Source organism: Rutilus rutilus, assembly GCF_951802725.1.
Source record: "Rutilus rutilus genome assembly, chromosome: 19".
Taxonomy (NCBI): domain Eukaryota; kingdom Metazoa; phylum Chordata; class Actinopteri; order Cypriniformes; family Leuciscidae; genus Rutilus; species Rutilus rutilus.
Genome location: NC_140232.1, coordinates 31,172,151 through 31,196,865, shown reverse-complemented (window position 1 = coordinate 31,196,865; position 24,715 = coordinate 31,172,151). Strand labels below are relative to the sequence as shown.

The 24,715-nt window shown below is 39.2% G+C and overlaps 2 protein-coding genes across 5 annotated transcripts; both read left to right on the top strand.

Moving 5' to 3' along the window:
- Positions 1-155: 155 nt before the first annotated feature.
- Positions 156-12,466, top strand: LOC311278491 (protein SSUH2 homolog). 3 transcript variants are annotated; one of them, XM_084389382.1, is made up of 13 exons: positions 156-553; positions 643-701; positions 3,137-3,226; positions 3,884-3,959; positions 5,137-5,266; positions 5,684-5,744; positions 6,120-6,241; positions 8,327-8,389; positions 8,647-8,729; positions 9,236-9,328; positions 11,559-11,664; positions 11,748-11,855; positions 12,035-12,466. In XM_084389382.1, the coding sequence occupies exons 1-13, from the start codon at positions 534-536 to the stop codon at positions 12,173-12,175; spliced, it is 1,152 nt and encodes a 383-aa protein (XP_084245508.1). In that variant the 5' UTR covers positions 156-533; the 3' UTR covers positions 12,176-12,466. The 3 variants fall into 3 exon arrangements, with proteins under 3 accessions (XP_084245508.1, XP_084245510.1, XP_084245509.1); XM_084389384.1 differs by lacking the exons at positions 156-553; positions 643-701 and adding an exon at positions 801-1,013; XM_084389383.1 differs by lacking the exons at positions 156-553; positions 643-701 and adding an exon at positions 2,707-2,845.
- A 2,589-nt stretch (positions 12,467-15,055) lies between these two features.
- LOC311278942 (protein SSUH2 homolog) lies at positions 15,056-24,110 on the top strand. 2 transcript variants are annotated; one of them, XM_084390115.1, is made up of 12 exons: positions 15,056-15,081; positions 15,389-15,442; positions 16,330-16,402; positions 20,043-20,178; positions 20,332-20,392; positions 21,397-21,518; positions 22,207-22,269; positions 22,400-22,482; positions 22,859-22,951; positions 23,041-23,146; positions 23,238-23,345; positions 23,588-24,110. In XM_084390115.1, the coding sequence occupies exons 2-12, from the start codon at positions 15,394-15,396 to the stop codon at positions 23,729-23,731; spliced, it is 1,038 nt and encodes a 345-aa protein (XP_084246241.1). In that variant the 5' UTR covers positions 15,056-15,081; positions 15,389-15,393; the 3' UTR covers positions 23,732-24,110. The 2 variants fall into 2 exon arrangements, with proteins under 2 accessions (XP_084246241.1, XP_084246240.1); XM_084390114.1 differs by lacking the exon at positions 15,056-15,081 and having other exon boundaries at positions 15,218-15,442.
- The last annotated feature ends 605 nt before the right edge of the window (positions 24,111-24,715 follow it).

Below are 24,715 nucleotides of genomic sequence, written 5' to 3'. Positions count from 1 at the left end.
TGCAGCGACTAAGTAAAGTTTACTAAGTAAACTGTACTTTAGGATTTTCTTTTCTTCATATTCAACAGCAGGTGGATTGTTGGATTTAGTTCATGCAGAGCCTGTCAGTATGAACTACGGAGCCTATAATAACGGGCCATTGTGATGGGAAAAATAATATCAGATGGGAGGAAAAATTATATCTCAATGCTTCTGTGTTCCCCGGAGCAACTTGCATTCGCTCTCAAAACTTTTCCTTGTTTTGCGAAGCTGAGTCAAAGTTTCCCACAACCCAACTAAATCGAAACCACTTTGCTCTTGTGACATGCGCTACGACTCCAATATTGCTAGGAGGTTTACTAACGTTACTTTTTATATACAACGAACGACTGTGTAGACTGAGCAATGGCCTATTGTTGACCTCTGGGACACTTTATGAGGGAATCGTTAAGGACATAACACGATCACATGATGTGTAAAGGAAACTGTTAAACATTTCAGGAACTAACGCAACTTACTAACGTTAGCTAACCTATTTCTAACTGCGTTTCAAAATGGAGAGACCGATCGCGAGGTAAGATTTTAAAAGTCTTCGTAATCAATATTTATACTGTTTCGGTTTTAAAAAGTGCACAAACTGACTTTATTAAACTTACTCTGAAGTGGCTATGGAGCAAATTACGGCACAGTTAACCCGGTTTATGGATCACCAGCAATAGCAGGTAAGTTAAGATTTTGTTGTGATTTCCACGGATTCTCAGATTGACAACACCCCTTCACTGCATATAACCTTATTTACTACAGCAGCGCCATCTTTACGCGAAGGATCATAAACATAACGTACATAGGCTACATCATCTCAGTGGATTGTACTCTTATTTGAACTGTTTTCTAACTGTTCTGCTGACGAAAAACTGCAAACAAATCTTTCCAAGCAATTTCAGCAGACAAAAAACTCCAGATAATATAAGCTGTGGAAAATTATAAGTGATCTAATTTAGGAGCTTTTTACTGCGGACGCCATTGAAAACACGGTACGTACGTCTATCCCTCACAGCTTCGCTTTCATTCATAACGTTACCTGTCATCATTATGACGCTCCTCTGACTACATTTTAAAGGCTAAGACAGAAATATTACCATGGTAACCAGAGTTTCCGCTTAAAGCCACTCTGTGGTTTTCAAAACACCGCTAAATGTTTACGTAAATGTGTCGCTTCGTGCATACTGTTTCATAAAAAACATTTAAACTTATAGTATGTCTTACTAGTATGCGGTATTCCTTACAAAATGCACCATGGTAATGAAAGCATCCGCGTTTACAAATATTTTTGTAAAATTTTACAAAACTAACATTTTTACCATGGTAAAGTTAATATGGTAGGCGACTCCGAAAAATACCATGGTACTACAATGTAGCTACTTGCCACTATGGTAAATGTAAAAAAACAACAACAACAAAACATGTTAGTTAATTTTATGGCACTTTTTGTTTAGTATATAAAATACAAGTCATCTCATACCATTACCATGGTACTACTACCACTGTATCTTTATTGAGATAATTCATAAAATAAATATTCAAAACAGTATAACGTTTTGAAGTTAGTGTAGGAAACTCAGAAGTGAAGACCAGGAGACATGGGGTGCTTCTCATTTCTTATTTGTACATCCTCATTTCCTCTCCTCACTTCCTTTCCTCGCGTCTCAGCTCCTCCTCCTGTAGGATATGGGGGAAGGCTGCAAGGAAAGAAAAGGAGGACAAAGGAATCTAATGAAAGCTTTTTTTTATACATTAGAATACTTGATGACTCGAGCATCACTTCACAGCGTCATCAGCCGCGCTCAAAGGATCTGCCCTTATGTTGTTGAAGTTTATTTAAGAAATTCATAATAAATATTAATAAAGCAAGATACCCTGTTGAAATAGGCCTATGTGAGATGTGTGGTTTATATAAACTGCAAAGGTAAAGTATAAATTATAATTATTGTGACCGATGTGAAGGGGGAGGAGAATTGATAAGTGGTCAATAAAACTCTTCCGCATAGGATACACCCGTGTATCCTCGCTCATGACTCCTCAGGAAGCCCCCTCACTCCTCGATCCTCGACTCCTCTCGGTGCAATTAGAGAATTGAGATGTCCTTCAGGATGGCTGAGCTCGATCGGTTTCCGAGTCATAGGATGGAGGACGGAGGAGGGATATTGAGTGGTTGTATCTTCAGCAGGAGGAGTCTTTATTGAGAACGAGCTGAAGTCATCCAGTCTAACTAAAGGCTGGAATACACTACAAGACTTTTGTTCAGATTTTAAAAGTTGTGTAGTGTATTCCAGCCTTAAGGAAATTATACATTGTAGTTTATATAGATTTTAGGAGGCAGTGCTTAGAAATGGGACACAAAGCATATGGGCGACGACCTTAAACAAAGCTTGCAAATTAAGTATGCGGGTATAGGAACCCGCCCCAGACTCTCTATGTTACCATTCCTAATCTAATCAGCATAACTATTCAAAGAATGGGACAGAGCAGAGGGGCAATAGTCTCAGTATTCTGACTCATTTGAATTAAAATAAAGAAAACAGGACTGGCAGGAACCTCTTGCTAAAAACTTTGCTTAACTAAGTTGCTTAGCCCTTGCTTAGCAGTTCCTAACGCTTGTCACAACTAGCCTACTGAGTCTCTCAGCTTACAATCATCCACCCACTCCTCTATTCAACACCATCCAATAGCAGCCGCTCTCAGACGTAAACCGTACATTCCTGTACCATAAGTAGCCCACACAAGCCCTGCTCCCAAAGGCATTAGTCCGCACACTGCTCACCACGAGAAAAACCACTGACTTCAGGCATCTTTCAAGATCTTAAAAGTAAGTCCCTAACTATTGTTTGGTGCAGACTTCCATAACATTTTCAATAGCTTATTTGGCAAAGCAACTGAAAACTATTAATAACTGGCTATTTATAGACTTTTTACAAATATTTTTCAGCACAGGCCAATGTGATTGACCAATCAGAATCAAATATTTCAGAAAGCTGTGCAATAGAAAAATATAAATGTTTAAATATGTAGTGACATTTGTTACAGAATTTTATCAATGGTCAATAAATGCCTTTTTTGTGGGCAACTTCCCTAACCGGTTTGTTTGAATGTCATTCAGCCATGGCAGCCCCACCCGGACCGTCCGCTCCTCCTGCAAACATGTTCGACACAGTCCCTGGATATGAAGGAACAGTGGCTGGCGGAGGAGGTAAGACCATACCTGTCAACACTCCCGTTTTTCCCGGGTTTCTCCCGTTTTTTTAGCCCTATCTCCCGGATCCCTCACGGTTTGTTATTTCTCCCGGGAAACTCCTGTAATTTGCATGGCCCAAACTCCTTATCGGACCAATATGTTTGTCTAATGTTGACCAGTTGCCAGATCTTGTATTACATGCATTATATTCACACAATCCACACACCATGTACAATTTCAACCCGTTTGTCACCTCAACCTGGCAACCGAAGTACAGGTGTAAAAATAATATAACACGTGCAGTACACTTAACAGCATGAGCCTACCTCTTGCTATTCTCCAACCCCCCCGCGAGTGAGTGAGCGTGAGTGCGTTTGTGTGTGTGTGAGTGAGTGTATATATGTGTGCGAGTGAATGTGTGTGTGTGAGATGGCACGCGATGACAGGTCGGAAAGCAACGTGTAGTCTTACATGTTTCTTGTCCACGACATGATGACAAGATTTTAGGAGTCAAAATCGCGTAATCTGACACAGTGACTATTGTAACAGACAAAAAAAATTGTGTTATCTGAACCAGGCATTAAATGCACCAATAGACCTCGTAGTGTTCAGAGCACCAAAACTCATGAATAAGCCCCTAGTTTTGTTACTGATGTGTCTCTCTTTTCACAGGTGGGTATCTTCCTCCTCCAATGCCAACTGTACCGATGCCTGTGCCTGAACAAGCCCCCAGCCCACCAGACTGGCAGTAAGAGCCTTTTCTTTACACAGAAAACACACAATGCACTCAATGAATCTTTAACACTGTGTACAGGCACCCACCTACGATATGCAATCATCTACAAAGATGGGAATTCGTAATTTCTCACCGTTTGGGTGTCCCTTATCTTTGGGGTTCTCAAACTAGGTCTGCATGATTCATTTAAATAAAACCAAAATGCAAAGGCTGTGATTGATTTAAACAAATATTTGTGTTGTTTCAATAATATTGTTTCAGAGTGAAGCATGGCACTCACTGTACTCACTGTACATTTGTGTACCTTCGCATACTTGTAATGTTTTTTTTTTGTTTTTTTTTACATTGATGTATTACAATTGTACTGTTTAATTTAATTGTATAGTTTCATATTTTCATTTAGTAATAATAATAAGTAATAATTTATAAAAAATAAGGATTATTATTATTTTATATTTATATAAAACATAATTTATAATTAATTTAAATAAATATTAATGTGATATTATATAATTAATCAAATCTATAATTTAAGGCCAAATTGTGTAGCCCTACAAACAAGCACAGCTAACCTTTTTTAACTAAACAAAATTTTACATTTTACATTTTTAGTGCAATTTTTATCAGAAAAAAATCAAAAATGTTTTCCAAATTGTGCAGCTCTATGTCAAACTGAAAAAATGTCTCAAGATTATTTATTTACTGTAGATAGACCTATATATATAGATCCAATTTTGAATAATAATGCATTCAAAATGATTTAAGTAATCATGTTTTTTAATAGTTGAGTTTTGACAGTACAGTAACAATAAATAAAAAATACTTACTTCAGCAAACAACACGTTTTTATAACATCACACTTTTCCTCTCAGACAATATAAATGGGTAATTGTACATGAATATATATATTTATATGCTTGTACACTCCCCTCTCAAGGAGATCCTCATATTTGGTTCTTGGCATCAAACAGTTTGAAAGCTTTATCTAGCACATTTGCTGATTCATCTTGTTGTTAGCTCATTAGTGTGCACTTTGACCTGAAGTGGGTGTGTCAGCTAGCTTTGAAAAACAACAAAAAAGTGTCATGGTGGGGTCTTCCAGGACCAAGTTTGACAAATATTGTACAACACACCCTGTTGAACATGTGCAAAGTTCACCCACATATTGATCTTTTCTCATTGATATCAGTATACCTTCCATCTCAGAGGAGCGAGCGCGTGAAGCTTTTGCAACGTACGTCTCCAGCAAGTGCTGCTATAGTTCTGGCCCCGTCAAAGATGGAGTTATTACCAACATGGAGTCCTTTAACACCTACAGGGTGAGACCTACAATAAATCATTTTCATTATGAGCATCTTTTACTTAGTCCAGTATGGGGAGTAGAAAAGTACGGGGCCTCTAAAGGGACATGGTGATGGAATAAATATGAGATGGGAGGAAAAAATTGATTTGCAAAAAAAAATTTGCATCCCCCAAAGAAACTTTGTGTTCGCTCACAAAGAACACAAATTTTTGCAAGCAAATGCAAAGTTTTTTCTGGGAACGCAAACCATATGTGGTAAAACGCAAAAGAACGCATGTTTTTTCCTTCAACATGTCCCTTTAGGTGCTCCATAGAAAAGTATCAACTATTAGAGTTATTTTGACATGCATAATGTTAATGTGATTTGTAGTTGATAGAACAAAATGTTGCTCTGGATGGTTTATTCAGATGTGTCTGCTTATTCTGTTCTCAGTATCGTTTGGAGACCTTCATGGAGTCCAGATCTACTGAATGGAGTCAGGAGCCGTATGCAGGTACCCAGAAGTCATACTGGTCCTGTTTGCACTTTATGCATCTTTTGGCTCCATTTACACTTGGTCACATAAATTTGTCTCCACAAAAAGGGGTGTACGATGTAAATCCGATCTCACATATGTAAATCTAACGGAGTTCATCTCCATGTTGATGCAAATGATGCAAATTGGGCAATGAAATTTTTCTGCATTTGATGTGGCTCATAAACAACAAAAGCTAAATTTCTTTGACAAAAAGATTCATTGGGTCACATTATAAAAATTTCAACTGCCCTTTTTTGAAGCTCATATGCCTCAATGCTGTAATACCTCATTAGACATGGCTCTTGGGAATTTAACAAACTGTTTCATTCTCACTGTGTTCTTCTCTCCCAGGGCAGCCTGTGGATGCTGGTGTTCAACCTGCTCCTGGACCGTGGCAGATTGCAGCTCAACCACCGGCCTTCTTTCAAGAGCACAAGCAGACCATTAGAGTGCCCAACACTTCCTCAGTCAAGGTTTGACCTTTAAATGGCCATGAATCCCCAAAACATATTTTTTGAGATGTGAACAGTAATGTACAGGCTGCACATCAATGAAAACACTAAAAACGCTCATTAATTTTACCAACAAGTGGAAATTTGGGAGTGTGTGACTGGCTGCCGGCACGATTTTACGTCAGCCAGTCCTGAGCGCGAGCTGAATTTATTCATGAGAATGAACTCTTTTAACGATGAGTTTAACCATGCTCGCAACGAGGATCATATAGATCATACACGGACCGGAGCAAGCGCATTTTTATGGACATATTTCATATACTCTAGAGCTCTAAACATGAACCAACACCGCGTATACACACATATTTAATCACGTCTTATTCACAATTATTGGACAATTATACAACTGTGCTGATAATGAACGCAATGACACGATGAATTATTCTGATACACAGAAGACACTGATGTAGACCGACAATTCAAAGAACAATGGACAAAAAGTAACTATGCCTTTATTCTTTCTGTGTTATACTAATCTGTCGTTTGTTCAGAGACTGTAGTGCTCGTAAATGTAATGAAAATATTATTAGACCTTTTAAATGTTCTTTCGTGTTTCATGACACTTTAACCACTAGATCCATCAAACTAAGTGAGCAGGTCTCATTCAACACACACTCTCTCAGAGCATTTCTGCATGAAACGTCAACAAATTCTAAAGGTTTTGGAAGCATTTTCCAGAAGATCACAAGGATCTTTCATTAAAATTGTTCTGTTTGTAGAGCTAATTGCATTAAAAAAAAAGGATTTATCACATTTATACTATATTATTCAGAAGTAAACATTGTAGCTGACAGTGTGTTTATGTCAGAATGTTTATTTTTAAACCACAACCTTCTAAGTGCTTCTTTTACCGATATATTTAACATATCTTTTGCATTTCTCATCCAAACAACGTCAAACTTGGCACTGCACTTACTCGTGCCCAGATAGCTGTCGAGTTTGAAATCCATCGGAGTAACGGTTCGACAGAGATATGCGAATAACAGACAGGATAAATAATTCCAATTAGTCGTTAGATTAGTCGACTAATCGATAAAATAATCGCCCAACTAATCGTTTAATTAATAATCGTTTACCCCAGCCCTACTTATAAACCTTTAAAGACAGATCAACTATGAGCTACGAGGTTGTTAATCAATGATAAATGCATTTGTTGAAGCTGTCAACCTGCATAATCTTAACTTATTTTAAAAATAATTATGATTAACAGCTCAATCCCTAGTGAAGAACTACATTAGTTATGATTCTGCAAAGAAATCTCCACCAATCAGAGAATCAAAGCAAGCAAATCACACCAAAAGAATCGCCCACTTCCATGAAGCACTGTGAATGACATAAAAGTCAGTCAAACTACTTAATTCTTTGTAATTAAATTCTTTGCAATATGTAAGGGATAATGTAGAGCGAGGCGGTTGTTATAGCGAATACAGGCTGATCAGGAATCAGGAGTCTTGTATCAGCCTGAAGGGGTTGTATTCGCTATAACAACCGCCTCGCTCTACATTATCCCGCTTATTACGTGGCTACCTAACAAATAAATCAATAATTTGAAACAAAATATTTAAAATGGAGTTTATTGATTTAAAAACGATTGTATTGCTTCTGTTAAAGAAAATAGTCCGTTCCGTCTCTACGGTTAGAATCCTGCGTCCATAGCAACGCTCTGTTTTTCATGGCAACTGTGTGTTATACTGTTATCAAGAAATAACAGACCGCATTCTACATTAGAATTCAAGCCATGTAATAATGTACAATAAAATATAATGTTTCTATATATAAAATCAACATCTTTAAATCAGTGTTTTTATATTTATCCATCATTTTTAATTTGTTTAGGTTGTTCATAAAGCTTTATGGGATTGTAGTTCTTAACCTCATTAAAGCCGTTAAGTTCACATTCTTGTGCTTTTTTAAAAATCCATGTGGGAAAAAATGTATGGGATAAATAATAATAAGCACAAGAGCTTTTTGGTAAACATCCCAGTAATGCTTATATTCAACCAGTCAAATTATATTTTACAGCATTAAATTCTGTTTGTACCCTAGAACTGTCATCTGTGTCTTGGAATGGGAAGAAACCCCTGTGACACCTGTACGGGAGCTGGAAGCGTAAGTAAATTTTAACTAGCACAGACCGAAACCAGCTTCATGCCATTTGAACAATGAATTTCATTGTTCTCAAAGGTATTTTCACAGAAGAAAATATGCTAGATGCATAAAAGTATCCCTTTGTGTGGTGCCTGGAGAAGTTTAATTTTATTGAAAATGTGCACACAGTCCACAGAATGGTTTTCATTCAGTTTATATGACGTACAATAGCAGTCTAACGTATTAACTGTTTGTCCTCTACTGTTGTCCATGTACAGAAAGTCTGTTGGGTGTGTAATGGTTCTGGTTTCCGCCAAACTGATGACCGCTGCACACACTGCAATGGGCGCGGACGTGAAAAGTAAGTCTTAATTTACTTATATATACATACAGTACAGTATATATATATATATATATATATATATATATATATATATATATATATATATATATATATATAGAGTACAGTATATAGATTTCTTCAAGCATCTTGGAGACGTTCCCGCAGTTCTTCTGGATTTAGTCTGTCTCAGTTTTTTCTGTTTCTTCATGTAATCACAGACGGACTCGATGATGGTGAGATCAGATCATACCGGCTGTTGTCAGATTCCTTGTGCATACAGAAATCTCACTGGATTATTACAATTAATGGCAAAAAGAATGTTTGGAAATGTAAACTGATATTTCCTACTGACACACTACAGCAAAATATATAAATAACTGACTTAAAACCATTTTTTTAACAAATTTAACATTTTAACATGCCTAAGACTTTTGCACAGTACTGTATATATATATATATATATAATGTAATTCTAGCTACTATGGTTTGAATTGAGTGTTTACATGTTGTCTGGTGTCTTTCAGCTGTAGTTCATGTAGCGGCAACGGCTCTCGCCAGTGTGACACCTGCCATGGAAAGAGACAACTGATCGTCTTCATCAACCTCAATGTTAAATGGTATGATCTACATGATTTAATGGGCACCTATTATGCAAGACTCACTTTTACATGGTGTTTGAACATTAATGTGTGTTGGCAGCATACCTGTCAACACTCCCGTTTTCCCCGGGAGTCTCCCGTATTTCACACCCATCTCCCGCCCCCCTCCCGTTTTGTTATTTCTCCCGTGAAACTCCCGTAATTTGTATGGCCCAAACCTCGTTATATGAATGATCACATCAATATATTATTCCAAGTTTGTCCAGTTGCCAGATCTTGTATGAAACCCGGAAATCTAGATGCACCCTAGCGGCAGCAAATTTTATTTTGCAGCCAGTGTCGTCTAGCAACTCTCCATTGGCTTTTGAGCTGGAAAAACCAAACTCTAGTCAGGCCAATCACATCTTGTATAGAGTCGGTGGGCGGGCTTAACATTAAGGGCGGCAGAGTTGCACGTGAATTCCCCGCTACTTGAAAACAAAGAAGAGCTGCTGCTGCTGGCGAACAGCGGTCGTTCGAACCGGCTTTGGCCGCAACTCTGGAGGACTTGGAGTTAAGCTTTTCTTTGAGAAAAGAACATTCTCCATTCTTAAAAAAGGAAGATGTGTTTGGAGTTTTGCCGACCGGATACGGCAAAAGTTTAATCTCTCTGACTACCTCACCTTCTTAGTTGCTCTGGTTGGTTGTAGCGCTATCCTGTTGCGTGCAGAGGGAATTTGAAAGACAACCGTTTATCCCGACCCTCAGATTAAGCCCTGCCAATGGTGTGTTCCCAGACCCAACATCTTGATCTGGGTATTTAACAGTATTTCACAATTTTTCACAGGAACTGTAACCTGACAACCCAATTGTGGGTTGTGAAAACATTGTGAAATACTGTTCCAGCAGGTGAAGTTGTGCAACAATATTCTGTTTACACACCAATAATGTTTGGATGTAATATTCAGTTCCTGTGAAAACCTGTTCCAGTTAATGGAGTATACACAGGTAATATTCAGTACCAGTAAACTCCACGCGCTGGAACAGTTTCTTACAGTAACAGTTTCTAACAGTTTCTTCGGCCGGCTGCGACACACTGCCTGCGTGGCGTGTCCGTTTTTATTTCTGCTCCCATGTTAACAGGTTAGAGCTTGCACACTGCCTGCATGCTAGAAATAGAACCGACGACTATTTTTCACGCGACACACAAGCAAGTTGGAAGCGTTTCCAGGCAAAATAGAGGAGGAAAAGATGTTTATATGTCATTTTGACACAAATACATATTAATAAATGACATTTTGATGTTTGAAAGTCTCTAGGTTTTGACATAAATGCAGATATAAATGTAATAAAAAAAAAATATTATAGATTTTCAAATATTGCACCTGTCAATACAGAACTAAATATTCTGTAGCCTATTTTGCCGTCAATACTGCCGACGTTGTCTTTGCTGCTATATATTTATGTTTAACATGAAGTATAGGCCTTCCACAACTCTCTCCCCATATGTCGAATATATCACCAATGAGGCTTATCGTATGTTACCTAGCAGCAGCAGCGCCGCGTTAGACACGTTTCTGGTGTGCAAAGACATAGAAAACGCCACGCTCACGCCACGCAGCCAGTGTGTCGCCGGCCTTACACCCCCCCCTTTTGCTTCTGTTGCAATTTGTCCTAGGTTAACCCCCATTTTGGCTTAAAATGACTGGACTATAAGGGATTTAGGTGTTTTGTTGTTGGATGTAAGAATGAACATAGAAGTCGTCATTTACTCTTATTTTTACTGGAGGATGGATCTGTGATCTAGCTTACAGTCTCTGGAGCGATAGGCCTAACGTTACTGATCACGGCAGTAATGAAAGGGAGGGCACACTCTTTATTACAGTTCGTCAGAGTTGTTTACGGATATAAAGTTGACCAGTTTATTAAGCAAAACCCTTTTACTAGACTGGGTGTATCCCACCATATTGCAGGTAATAGGAGTAAAATGTCTTTCTATATAGTGTTTGTGTTAACTCCCTCATTGTTTGCTACAAACATAAATCATGCAGTTTGTTGTGGAGAGCTGTGCTGTTATTTCTCTAATCGATCATGCTCATGATTTTTTCCTGGTGAACTTTAAAACAGGCATAAATCCCCCCAAAGATTTACATTCAAGTCATTTCTTTGGAATGAAAATGAAGTCAATGTTATTGATCATTTAATGATATTCAGAAGTCTTTCAAACTGAACTGTCTCATTCTGAAATCTATTTTTGGGATCATTTCAGGAGCACTGAGAAGGATGATTTCGTAGCTCAAGATTTGAGTGGTCTACAAGTGGCAAAGCTGGAGAAGGTTTCAGGGAAGGAGCTCTTCAAAGATGCCCAGTACATGGTAAGCACAGACTGTACACATAGTGAGCAGTAAAAAGAAAGAGCAAAAGAAAAGTTAATCAGATGTATGTATGTTTACTGTAGGTCTATCCCGTGATGGGCTTCCCAGACTTTTCTGTTGCACAAGCTTCTGAGCGCTTAGTAAGAGACCATCAGGTGAAATACGCCCAAACCTCCCGCATATTACAACAGGTACAGCTGTATTTGTGTGTTTGTGTTCTTCCAGACCTACTTTTTTTATTCATAATTTATATTTTTTAGTACTAAAAATGTCATGCACAAACTTTACTGTATAATTACATTTGTTTGTAAATGGAGACATGCTTAATCTTGAATCTTGTCATTCTGTAATTTCATCTGTCCTGTTCCAGAGGCAAACCATTGAGCTCATTCCCATAACCAAAGTGAGCTACATGTGGAAAGGAAAATCCCATGTTTACTATGTGTATGGAAATGAGTTTGAAGTGAACGCTGAGGACTATCCCGCAACCTGCTGCTGTTCTGTGATGTAACATCAAATACACCTGACCTGACATATGCAATATAAATACTGTATATCCATTAAGATGAAATGTAATGGTTCTGGGACGTATAGGCAAAATGTACATCAATACTTGACAGACACAAAACAATGGGTCATTGATTACGCAGCATGCAGATATTTGTAACATTTTATACAGCATGTCATCATCATGATTCAATATGACCAAATGTGCATTACTAAACCTCTCTTAGATTAATACACTTTTTTTATATATCATTATAAATAATAACAATATAATAAACTGTGACTTGAGAAAGAATCATGTTTTTTACTGTGTCATAATTGATACGTGTTAAAGTAAGACTGGACATTGATGATTAAATAATTGTTTTTAATTACATTTTAATATGTAAATATTATATCTTACATTTTTGGGTCGCCTAAAAAAAATATAAAATGTGTCACTATGAAATTCATAATCACACATTTTCATCTTAATTCTCTGTTGTAGTAGACATGCACTCACACTTGCTTGAGAACAATGGAAATGTTACTGTGTGTAAGCTAAGAAGTGAAAGTTAAAAAGATGTTACACTATGATTGATCTGTTATTTTTTAATGGTTCCAAACATACTAAAATCAAACTCGAGAACTAATAATGTGCATGATTTAAAAAAATAAATGTTTTGCAGACATTCACTATGGTTTCAGAAACCTTTTTGCAGGGATTGTTTGTGGTATTTGCCATAGTGTTTAATGGAAAATGTGTTTAAAGGTGCATTGTGTAATATTTAGGAGGATCTGTTGCCAGAAATGCAATATCATATACATAACTAGTAATTTACAGAGGTGTATAAAGACCTTACTAAATGAACCGGTGTGTTTCTATCATCTTAGAATGAGCCATTTCTATCTACATACACCGTGGAAAGCCTGTGGTTATGTGGTCATAAAGGTCCTCATTGGTGATCTTGTACTAAATTTCCATATAAAATGACCACAAACCAAAGCTGACGATGAAAACCTTTTTTTTAACTAAACCGCAACAAAAAAAATGACAGCTATAGCTTTTCCATTATATATATAAATATTACACTGACTTAACACACTTAATTACAAAAATAAAATTTCGTACATTTCTTTTCTTGTTTTAATTGTTAACTGCCATCATATATGTTGTGGTACATGCGACTTCTGTGCATTGTCTCTACAAATGTGTCAAAGAGCAAGCTGTGGTTGTGGTCTCAAAATGACCAGGAACAAAACAAAGCTAACAGGCATTATAAGTCTAAAAGAGACTAAAAGTCTCTACAGCATATTTCCTTTCAACTTTCATGCACCATTTATTCAGAATTATTCAGTTTCACTTATTTTATCACTGCTTGCATTAGTTGCATAGATCAGCAAATTTGTTTGTAATGTAAATCAGATTAAATTAAAAATCTGCATTGCACTCACAGACCTTCATTTCATATACAGTACTGGTCAGAATTATTTGCCCCCTTGGTAAATATGATCAAAGATGGCTGTAAAAAATAAATCTGCATTGTTAATCCTTTTGATATTTCATTTTAAAAATGTGCAAAAATCTAACCTTTCATTGAAGTAAAAGAATTGAAAGTGGGGGAAAAATCACATTATGAAATAAATGTTTTTCTCCAAAACACGTTAGGAACAATTATTTGCCCCCTTTTATTAAATACTTTTTGCAACCTCCTTTTGCCAAGATAACTGCTCTGAGTCTTCTCCTATAATGCCTGATGAGTTTGGAGAACACCTGACAAGAGATCAGCGACCATTCCTCCATATCTCTCCAGATCCTTCAGATTCCCAGATCCATGTTGGCGCTTCTTCTCTTCAGTTCAGCCCACTCATTTTCTATAGGATACAGGTCAGGGACTGGGATGGCCATTGCAGATGCTTGGTTTTGTGCTCAGTGACACATTTTTGTTTTGATTTTGATGTTTGTTTTTGGATCACTGTCCTGTTGGAAGATCCAAACATGGCCCATGGCCCATGGTCCTGGACATCTTGTTCAGATACATGGCATCATGGATTCGATCAAATTCCAACAGACAACCTGTGCTAGAAATCTTATAACAGGCCGTGTTTGGATCTTCCAACAGGACAGTGATCCAAAAACAAACATCAAAATCAAAACAAAAATGTGTCACTGAGCACAAAACCAAGCATCTGCAATGGCCATCCCAGTCCCTGACCTGTATCCTATAGAAAATGAGTGGGCTGAACTGAAGAGAAGAAGCGCCAACATGGATCTGGGAATCTGAAGGATCTGGAGAGATACTGTATGGAGGAATGGTCGCTGATCTCTTGACGGGTGTTCTCCAAACTCATCAGGCATTATAGGAGAAGACTCAGAGCAGTTATCTTGGCAAAAGGAGGTTGCAAAAAGTATTTAATAAAAGGGGGCAAATAATTGTTCCTAACGTGTTTTGGAGAAAAACATTTATTTCATAATGTGATTTTTCCCCCACTTTCAATTCTTTTACTTCAATGAAAGGTTAGATTTTTGCTAATTTTTTAAATAAAATATCAAAAGGATTATCATTGCAGATGTATTTTTTACAGCCATCTTTGATCATATTTATATTGTAGTGTATTAACTGTAAATAGTTGTTTTATTTGAAATTACCATTATGGTGATCAGTTTTTCCAGTTGTATTTACTTTTCATAATGAAACTCAACCAGTCTGTTAATGTTGGTGAAGGGTGAACAGCGGTCATATGGAGATGATGGGTTTTATACCACCAACTTGTGCTCTCAATTTTTTTAACCAATAGACTACACCACTCAGAAGCATCTTTCTCCTCCCATCATAACTCAATAACGCGTCAGATTATTTCCTTCTGTAAAGCTATATAATCTTTACCCCTCTACTCTTGATTTGTGCAGCAGCTCTGACAAGTAAAAAGGCAAGTCTTTGATTATTTCTATGTTTTGAAAAAAAAGCTTATTTGGCTTATAATATATGAATAAATTATAATATGTATAATGTGTTAATGAATTGCTATATAAATAATTATATTTAGCATATGCAAAATGTATATCCTATTTCTGAATGTGCTTGTTTTCAGCTGTTGCAGATCTAATTTAATGAGGGAACTTTCAAATCATCAAATCACTTGGCCAATGTTTGCTATTGATTAGCTGAAATGAAGATGCAATATGTAATTCATGATGTTAAGCAAGTTGCCTTAATATGTTGTAATTTATATGTAGCAAGCATGTTTGACAGTGTCCCGGGATATGAAGGAACTTCGGGCGGCGGAGACGGTAAGAAGCTCAAAACAATATTAATTGCTTTCATTTTTTACTGCATATTATTCAATTTGTAGGTCATTATTATATCATATATCATTATTATTGCAATAATGAACAGGGCTCCTATAATATAACTTGTTTTTTAAGATACAGGACATAAAAGTGGCATAACATTCAGAAATTGGGGCTTGATAAGATTTATATTTTTGAAATGAGTCTTTTCTGCTCATCAATGCTGCATTTATTTGATCAAAAATTGTGAAATATTATTACAATTCCAAACTACTGTTTCCTATTTGAATATATTTTCAAATGTAATTTATTCCTGTGATGTCACATGATCCTTCAGAAATAATTCTAATATGCTGATTTGCTGATCAAGAAACATTTTTTATTATTATCAATGTTAAAAACAGTTATGCCGCTTCATATTTTTGTTATCATATTCTTTGGTGAACAGAAGAACAGCATTTATTTGAGATTGAAATCTTTTGTAACAATGTAACTCTTGACTATCACTCTTGATCCATTTCATACATTTTTGCTGAATAAATGTATTAATTATTATCTATTTTTTATCTTAATGACCAGAATGTTTGAAAGGTAGAGTAGGCCTATATGCTATTTTAATAAATGATAAATTATTAGGAAAAAATATGCATTGTATCATTAGCTATGGATCCAATTAGATGCAAACTTTGTTTTTCATCTATTCATACTTTTATGGGTGAAACAATCGGAAATGAAAGAAAAGCGGATGATGTGCTGACTTTCATGGTTGCAATTGTATAGCTTTTAGATTCCTGCATAAAGTAACAGAATTTGGACGTTGAATGTGTTGCTAAAGTTATAACCACTGGTCTCTTATGAACGTCACTGATGTGTTCCTCTTGTAACAGGTGCGTATCTTCCTCCTCCAATGCCCTCTGTGCCGATGCCTGTGCCTGAAGCCTCCAGCCATCCAGAATGGCAGTACGTTTTATCTCTGTATAGATTAAGTGATAAATATATTGCTTTCAATGCAGCTTCACATTAATAAACAGAAAAATAACATTGGGGCTGTTCACACAGAACGTGGTTTAGGTTTTTACATTACACTGTGCTACTTTTCCGTTGTTTTTTTCATGTAACCGCACAGGGACCATAATGCAACCATTGCGCTCGCGTCTAGTGCATGATGTGGTTTTCTAAAAAAGGGGCGCTCAAGTTAAAAGTAGTTCAATGTGTCTCTAAACCTTTCTCTTTTTTCCTTCCACTGACCCGCTTTTTTTTGTGTGTGTGTAAACCGGCCCTAATGTTGCAAAATTCATCAATTATGAAGGAAGTTTATTTCAGCTATAAGTAGCTCTACAAGACGAATATAGTGTCATGAATTCAGCTAAAATGTTGTTCTAGGGAACGGAGACGTTACGTCGGATGACGACGATTGGGGTTTCGCTTAGAAGCCTATCACCTTCGAGTATATAAAACGAGCCAATGGCAATGAAATGCCATGGGTCTGCGGAATTTGCATAGCGTATCTCCGCCCGCCGCAGGGGGTATATAAGGAAGTACGCCGGCAACATGCAGATATGTCTTCGCTGAGGAGTCGAAACTGGACCCAGGCGTTTTTCAGCGATACAGCGGAAGTGGCAGGAAGACGTAACGTCTCCGTTCCCTACTCAGGGAACGAGGATTACATACGTAACCGAGACGTTCCCTTTCGTGGTCACTCCGAGTTACGTCGGATGACGACGATTGGGGTTCCAGTCTAATCACGCCACCTCGGCTGTCATCCAGTGCCCTGCGTAAGTCTGAGCTCCCTGTTGTGAGACTAGCACGAACGAAGGAGTCCTACTTAACACAGGAATACCAAGGTACACTGGGAAGCATATCTCAGGAGAAATATGCAATTATGCCCAACCATTAAGGGGGGGGACTTGAGAGACACATATGACCCAGAGGGATGCATATGGAGTATCACTGAGGTGTCCAGCCGCAGGTGGAATATTTAAACCCCAGGGGTGGCAAGGTGGCTTGCCAAGGGAAAGACACACGCTCAAAAGAGACTTACAGTGGAAATACACATGTGGGGGTCGCCCAGAGGGGGGACCATGCACATGGAGGCACCTAGTCAAGCGCAAAAGCTGCGTTATGGCAGATTGGCATAACTCAGGCGCTGACGTCACCGGTGCTGGAGGAAACTCAGAGCTTATCAGACTCACCTGAGAAGAAAATCGCACGTATCCCGTCCGTGGAGAGGAATGGCGAGCAAGCGAAGACACCTGAGCAGAATCTAGTACCGGCTGGTTGAAGCGAGTACATGGGAAGAAACTGGCTCTACTCGGAGATTATAGAATCTCGCGAATGTGTTGGGTGTCGCCCAGCCTACAAATGTCTGTTAGCGAGGTGCCATGCGCTAGAGCCCAAGAGGAAGCCACACTACGAGTGGAGTGGGCTTTCACACCAAGGGGGCATTGACGACCTTGCTGCTGGTATGCCAAAGCAATGGTATCCACTATCCAGTGAGATAACCTTTGCTTTGAGAGAGCCTTTCCCTTCAGCTTCCCACCATAACAGACAAAGAGCTGGTCTGAGGTCCTGAAACACTGCGTTCTGTCTACGTAAGCACGAAGGGCGTGTACTGGACAGAGCAGTGCCAAGGCTGGGTCTGCCTCCTCCAAGGGCAGCGCTTGCAGGTTCACTACCTGGTCTCGAAAGGGTGTGGTAGGAACCTTGGGCACATATCCAGGCCGGGGTCTCAGGATCACGTGAGAGTTAGCCGGTCCGAATTCCAGGCACGCTTCGTCAACCGAAAATGCCTGCAGGTCCCCTACCCTCTTGATGGAGGCCAATGCAACCAGGAGCGCTGTCTTCATAGACAGGAACTTAAGCTCTACTGATTGCAAAGGCTCAAATGGAGCACTCTGCAGGGCAGTTAGAACCACTGAGAGGTCCCAAGAGGGTACGAGGGGAGGACGAGGAGGATTCAGTCTCCTCGCTCCCCTCAGGAACCTGATGATCAGGTCGTGCTTTCCCAGAGACTTACCATCAACTGCGTCGTGATGTGCAGCAATGGCGGCAACATACACTTTCAGGGTGGAGGGAGACAGCCTTCGCTCCAACCCTTCTTGCAGGAAGGAAAGCACGACACTGATCGGGCATTTCGTGGGTTCTTGATGTTTAGAAGAACACCAGTTGACGAAGAGGTTCCACTTCAACGCATAGGCATGTCTCGTGGACGATGCTCTAGCGGAAGTGATGGTAGCCACCACCGCAGGTGGTAGGGCTACAGACAGAACGTTCGACCGGGGGAATCCCAGTGTACCCACAAGCATCAGCCTCATCGAGGGGAGGAAAGGCGGAGAAAGCCGACGAACGATCACGGGAAGACATGGGAGCCTCCCAGGACCGCGTGACTTCCTCATGCACTTCCGGGAAGAATGGTATTGGGTTTGGGCGGCGACGAGTGTCAGTGGCCGCTCCCAAAAACCAATCATCCAGCCGCGAGCGCACTGGATCGGGTGGCGGGGACCACTCCAGCCCAATGGCCGCGGCTGCCCGGGAAAGCATGGCAGTCAGCTCGGGATCAGACTCGGGCAATGCTGGCACGCCCGAGGGCGGCAACACAGCCGAATCCTCACTTCCCGAGGACTCATGCCCACCTTGTGATGCAGTGATCGACATTGCATCCTCCTCTGGAGCTCCAAACGAAACACGCGGGGCCTCCGTAGAGGGACCAGCGGTCTCAGTTTGAACACTCACGGGTACCGATGCTGAAGAGGGGCGTGTGGACCGTGGACGTATCGGCGGTGTGTCCCACACAGTCACCCTCAGGTCACCCCGGCCACCAGCCGAAGTACTAGCTCTCGGGGAGTCAGTAGATCGGGGTGTGGGTAGGGGGACTCTCGCTCTGGTGAGCTCATTGAGTCTCGACCGCAGCATGGAGATGGTCATGTTCCCGCAGTGAGAACATGAGTCATCCACAAACGCTGCTTTAGCGTGATCAACGCCCAAACACGCTAAGCAGAGATTGTGCCCATCAGGAGAAAATACATCGTGACCACAACCAGAAGTGCACGGGCGAGACATCTTTAAAAAGACGTGCCACATGCAATGCTCTTTTTGTGAGAGGAAAACTCCGCGGATGTTGAAGCGAACAGGGAGAAATCACACTAACTGTCAGATCACTGACCAGATCAGCAGGGTAGTGTGCACTACCTTTTTCACTCGCTGAAATCGCCGTCACACCAACACCGGAGAGCTCGCTCGTCTCGAAGGAATGAGAAGAAATAACTCAGGATTTTGGCTTGCGTGGAGTGGAGAAGTTCTCGGCTCCGAAGCGAAAACATATCTGCATGTTGCCGGCGTACTTCCTTATATACCCCCTGCGGCGGGCGGAGATATGCTATGCAAATTCCGCAGACCCATGGCATTTCATTGCCATTGGCTCGTTTTATATACTCGAAGGTGATAGGCTTCTAAGCGAAACCCCAATCGTCGTCATCCGACGTAACTCGGAGTGACCACGAAAGGGAACCAGAGTTATCTGTGTTCCAGATGTCTTAATTTCTCAAACTGACTCCTGTTGCACGTAATTCAACATTCATGTCTATTAATATTTTCTTGTTAGCGACAACATTCCTTCCATCTCAGAGGGAAGAGCATGGGAAGCTTTTGAAGATTACGTCTCCAGCAAGTGCTGCTATAGTTCTGGCCCCGTCAGAGATGGAGTTATAACCAACATGGAGTCCTTTGCCACTTACAGGGTGAGACATGAATCATTTCCATTTTGAGCATAGTGATAACCATCATTCTGTGTATTAGTAGACATGCATGAGTCTTGTTTTGGCTTTATAGAGCCGAATGTGTTTAGCAATATCAATCTGAGGTCTGTCTTTTTGTCCTGCTTCTGTTCTCAGTATCGTTTGGAGACGTTCACAGAGGCCAGATCTACTGAATTGTATCAGGAGCCTTACACAGGTACCAAAAGTTAATCGAGTCTATCATTAGTGGTGCAAGCATCACCATCACTATTGCTAATACTTGGAATTAGAGATTTAAACAGATCTCTATATATCTTTTGTGATATACAGATATGAATGATATCTCAAACTGTGCAGCTTATTGAGTAGATCTGTGCTATTAGAAAATGGAAAAATTCCTTGGATTTACATGGGAGGGACTAAATAGGGAAAGAATATCATAAGCTATGTTTCCATCAACCTATTTTAATGCGAAATTTGGGTTATCACATAAAAATTTTTTTGGATGGTAATGCCAAGATGCGCATAAATTCTAAAAATGTGCAAAAAACCTTACATGAGGAGACGCTCATAAACTAAGATGAAACTAAGTGATTGGATCACTGGACTAGCCAGCAGACCAATCTCATCGCACAGCATCTCAAATGTTGGTTTGATCATTCTGAAATGCCTGAAACAAAGTCTGTCATCAAAATTATTTGGGATAATTACCTTCCAGAACGTTCTCGCATGAAAAAATAAAACCTGATTTCACCGAGTGCAACTTTCCTGGATCAACATCTTTGTTAATCCTGGAACAACATTCCAATCAACCAATCAGATTTTGACAAGTTTATGTCACATCTAGGCTTACAACCAGGGTTAAGTGCTTCTACATTAGTGTTATTCACTATCATTTAGGACAATATGTTAACCCATGAACACGTCTAACTAAATCAGGACGTGCCTCGATTGCGTTCCCAGACACCAGGCATCTGCCTCCGAATGCAAGACAGCGTTTATTGCGTTCCGTCTGTCAGTAATTTTTATTACAGACGGTTTGCACCAATTTCCACGGAGACTATAAAGTTGGGGATGGACATTTTTGAGGTTTTGACCACCCATAACACCCAAGTAATGAGCTAAAAACACTATAGCAACAGGTTTTGTGCAGTAATTATTTTTTTTTATTAAATCTAAACCTTGTTCCCTGGCTAAATCATTGCCTAAACTCTTTTGCAGGGCAGCGTGTCGATGCTGGGATTCAGCGTGCTCCTGGACCGTGGGAGATTGCAGCTCAACCTCCGTCCTACTTTACTGAGCACGAGGACACCATTAGAGTGCCCTACACTTCCTCAGTCAAGGTTTGATCACTCAAGATCCACAAGAAGGGTTCAAACAACAGAATGTGCAGCAACTATCAGAACATTTTTGTATGAAACACCACAATCTATGGAGCTTTGTTAGCACTACATTTTAAAGTGCCCCTATTATGCTTAAGGGTTCCTCATTTTGTTTTGGAGGTCTCCTACAATAGGTTTAAATGCATTCAAGGTCAAAAACACACTTTCATTTTTGCATAATATACTTTGCAACGTCACCTCCTTTCTTGTCTGAAATGGTTCGATCAAGGATTCGGTCTCGATCAAGGACTGTGCCTTCTCGACATGTCGACATCATGAACCAAACTCTTCCGGTCTCAGCGACAACTACAGTGTTTGTGGATCAAAGTAGACGTTGTTCTCCAACAGCCAGTGAAGACCATAGACTGGCATTATGCAAATTAGTTACAAACCTACATAGGTTCGAGCTAATACTGGAATTACTGACGACTCGTTTCAGTCAGTTCAGAATCGGTTCTTTCGTTTGAGAGACAATAACTTAATTTATCATGACCTTTGAAACTTTGCAGACCTTTTACATTCACAAAAAGCTATATTACACATAACATGAAAGCTAATATCCGAAAAAGCATAATAGGGGAACGTTAAGATCTAATTTACATAGTCCAGTTACTGGAAAGTAAACAATAGTTTTTTTGTTGTACCCTAGAAATGTGAACCATGCGGTGGAATGGGAGTGAAACCCTGTTCTTCTTGCACTGGAACTGGAAGCGTAAGTGACGATTGACTGGCAAACACCAGGCCAGTTTTACCAGGTTTTTTATTGGTTATACATGGTTATTATAGGAGGTCATATAATGGGACGTAAATCTAGAGACACTTTTATTTGTGTCTTTATGCAGAAAGTGTGCTCCCAGTGTAACGGTTCTGGTCGATGTCCTGATAACACGGCCTGCTATAATTGTAACTGTAGTGGACATGAAATGTAAGTCTGCCATTCTGTAGTAACTGTTTGTACTATTCTAGCTTTTGAGAAAGGAACACATCCATTGGTCTTTTTTTTTATATATATATATGAAATTTAAATAGGATTTACTTTTTCCACTCTTCAACCTTTTCCTTAATTTGGTCTTTTTTTATCAATTCATAAGAATCAAAAGACCTGAGACATTTGTTCACATCTCAGAATGGCTGCTGTTAGAAAAAATTTAAAAAAGGTGTTTGTGTATTATTTTGCACCAACCAACCAGTCTTTTACTCTCATCATATTTGATTCAAGCTGCCATAGAGCCCTTTATGTCCTGAACATGTTTTTACTAGTTTTACTACTTTTATCTGAGTGTTTGTCTGGCAACTTCCAGATGTAGATCATGTAACGGCTGCGGCTCCCAAAAGTGTAACACCTGTGATGGAAAGGGAAAGCTACTCGTCTTCGTCAATCTCAAAGTCAAATGGTATTACATATTCACTGATAATACTAACCCTATGCACTCTGTCAAAGTGAACTGTCTCATTCTGAAAGCTACTTTTTGGATAATTTCAGGAGCACTGAGAAGGATGAATACGTAGTGCAAGATTCGAGCGGTCTGAGACTGGAAAAGCTGGTGAAGGTTTCAGGGAAGGAGCTCTTCAGAGACGCCCAGATTATGGTAGGAACAGATGTGCAGACAGTTAAAGATAAAAGAAAGAATAAGGATGTGTGACGAAGATGATAAAAACGTGGTTGAACGTTAACTGTAGGTCTATCCAGTGCTGGGTTTCCCTGATGTTTCTGTTGCACAAGCGTCTGAGCGTTTAATAAGAGACCATCAGGTGAAATATACCAAGAACTCCCGCATATTACAGCAGGTACCTGTTGTGTTTTATTCACAATTTTAACCTGTAATTTGGACATTTTCTATATTCAATAATAATAATAATGCTAAAGTTTTGCTATATGTAATTATCAGTCTGTCTATGACAGTAGACTTGGCCATGTTTACTTGCACTATAATATTTAGATGTAAAATGTCATGTAAACTGTCAACATGATTCCACAATATGGATGAAACCTGAATCTGGTTCTGTAATTCAATATTTCCTTGTTCCAGAGGCAGACAATCGAGCTCATTACCATAACAAAGGTGAACTACACTTGGAAAGAGAAGCCCTATGTTTACTATGTGTATGGAAATGAGTTGAAAGTGAACGCTGAGGACTATCCCGCAACCTGCTGCTGCTGTTGTGTGATGTAATGTTCATTCCAGACCTGTACATCCAAACATCATAACCACTGACTGTACATCCAACATTCATCACCTCAAACTCAACGCACAAAATAAAACCTGTCAGAGATGGCTACTTTTAGGAAAGAATTATCAAAACTAATTTCCTACTTGATCAGGTGTTCCAGTGTTTAGCTTCTACCTGCTTCAGCAAATCTGCCAGGATGTTTCTAGCAGAGCCAGACTGCAGTACTGGCAACAAGAGGCCAGTTTAGTGGATGTCAATGGAGAAGATACTTAGATCTTTCAATGCCAGTTTAATTTAATTTTTTGAGGGAAAGTTCCACAATATAGCCTACAGTAAATGTGATGTAATGTAAGTCTAAATAAAATGTGAGCTTTGTAACACGAGTTTGTATTTTATTTATTTTTTACTTTTGAAAAAACTTTTATAATGTCAATTTAATCATGAGACTTCTTTCAGCACACTTTCAAAAGTGAAAACCTACTCAGAAATAACTTTAATAAATATAGTTTAAATGGAATGGCTGGAGAAGTGTTAATCAGCGACCAAATATTTTAAGTTGCTGATGTGAGTTTGAATCAATAGAATCTGTTTGAATGTAAAGTAAATACATTAGCCTTTTAACGTGCATTGTATCGTAACCGCACGTTTGACCTTTTTCGCGATCAAATTGCTGTAGTTTAACTTGCCAAACCTCATTTTTGGCTCTTTGTCCACATACCCTTCATTGAAAAGACTGTGTAATGGCAATAATATCCACTGGGTGGCCATGCTGCTAAAGTATATAGGTGCTGAGAAGCTGAAACAAACCCTTTGTACCTTCTGAAGTTTTTTTCCCCGTTTTCCTGGTAATGTATTTTATTTTAAAGGGTTTATCCCCCCTTCACAGTTTTTGCTGTGTACCTTTTAGGAGAACATTCTGGGAACCAAAATAAAACTACCCGCTGAAAACATTATTAGAACTGCATGATAATGTTCTCAGAACATTT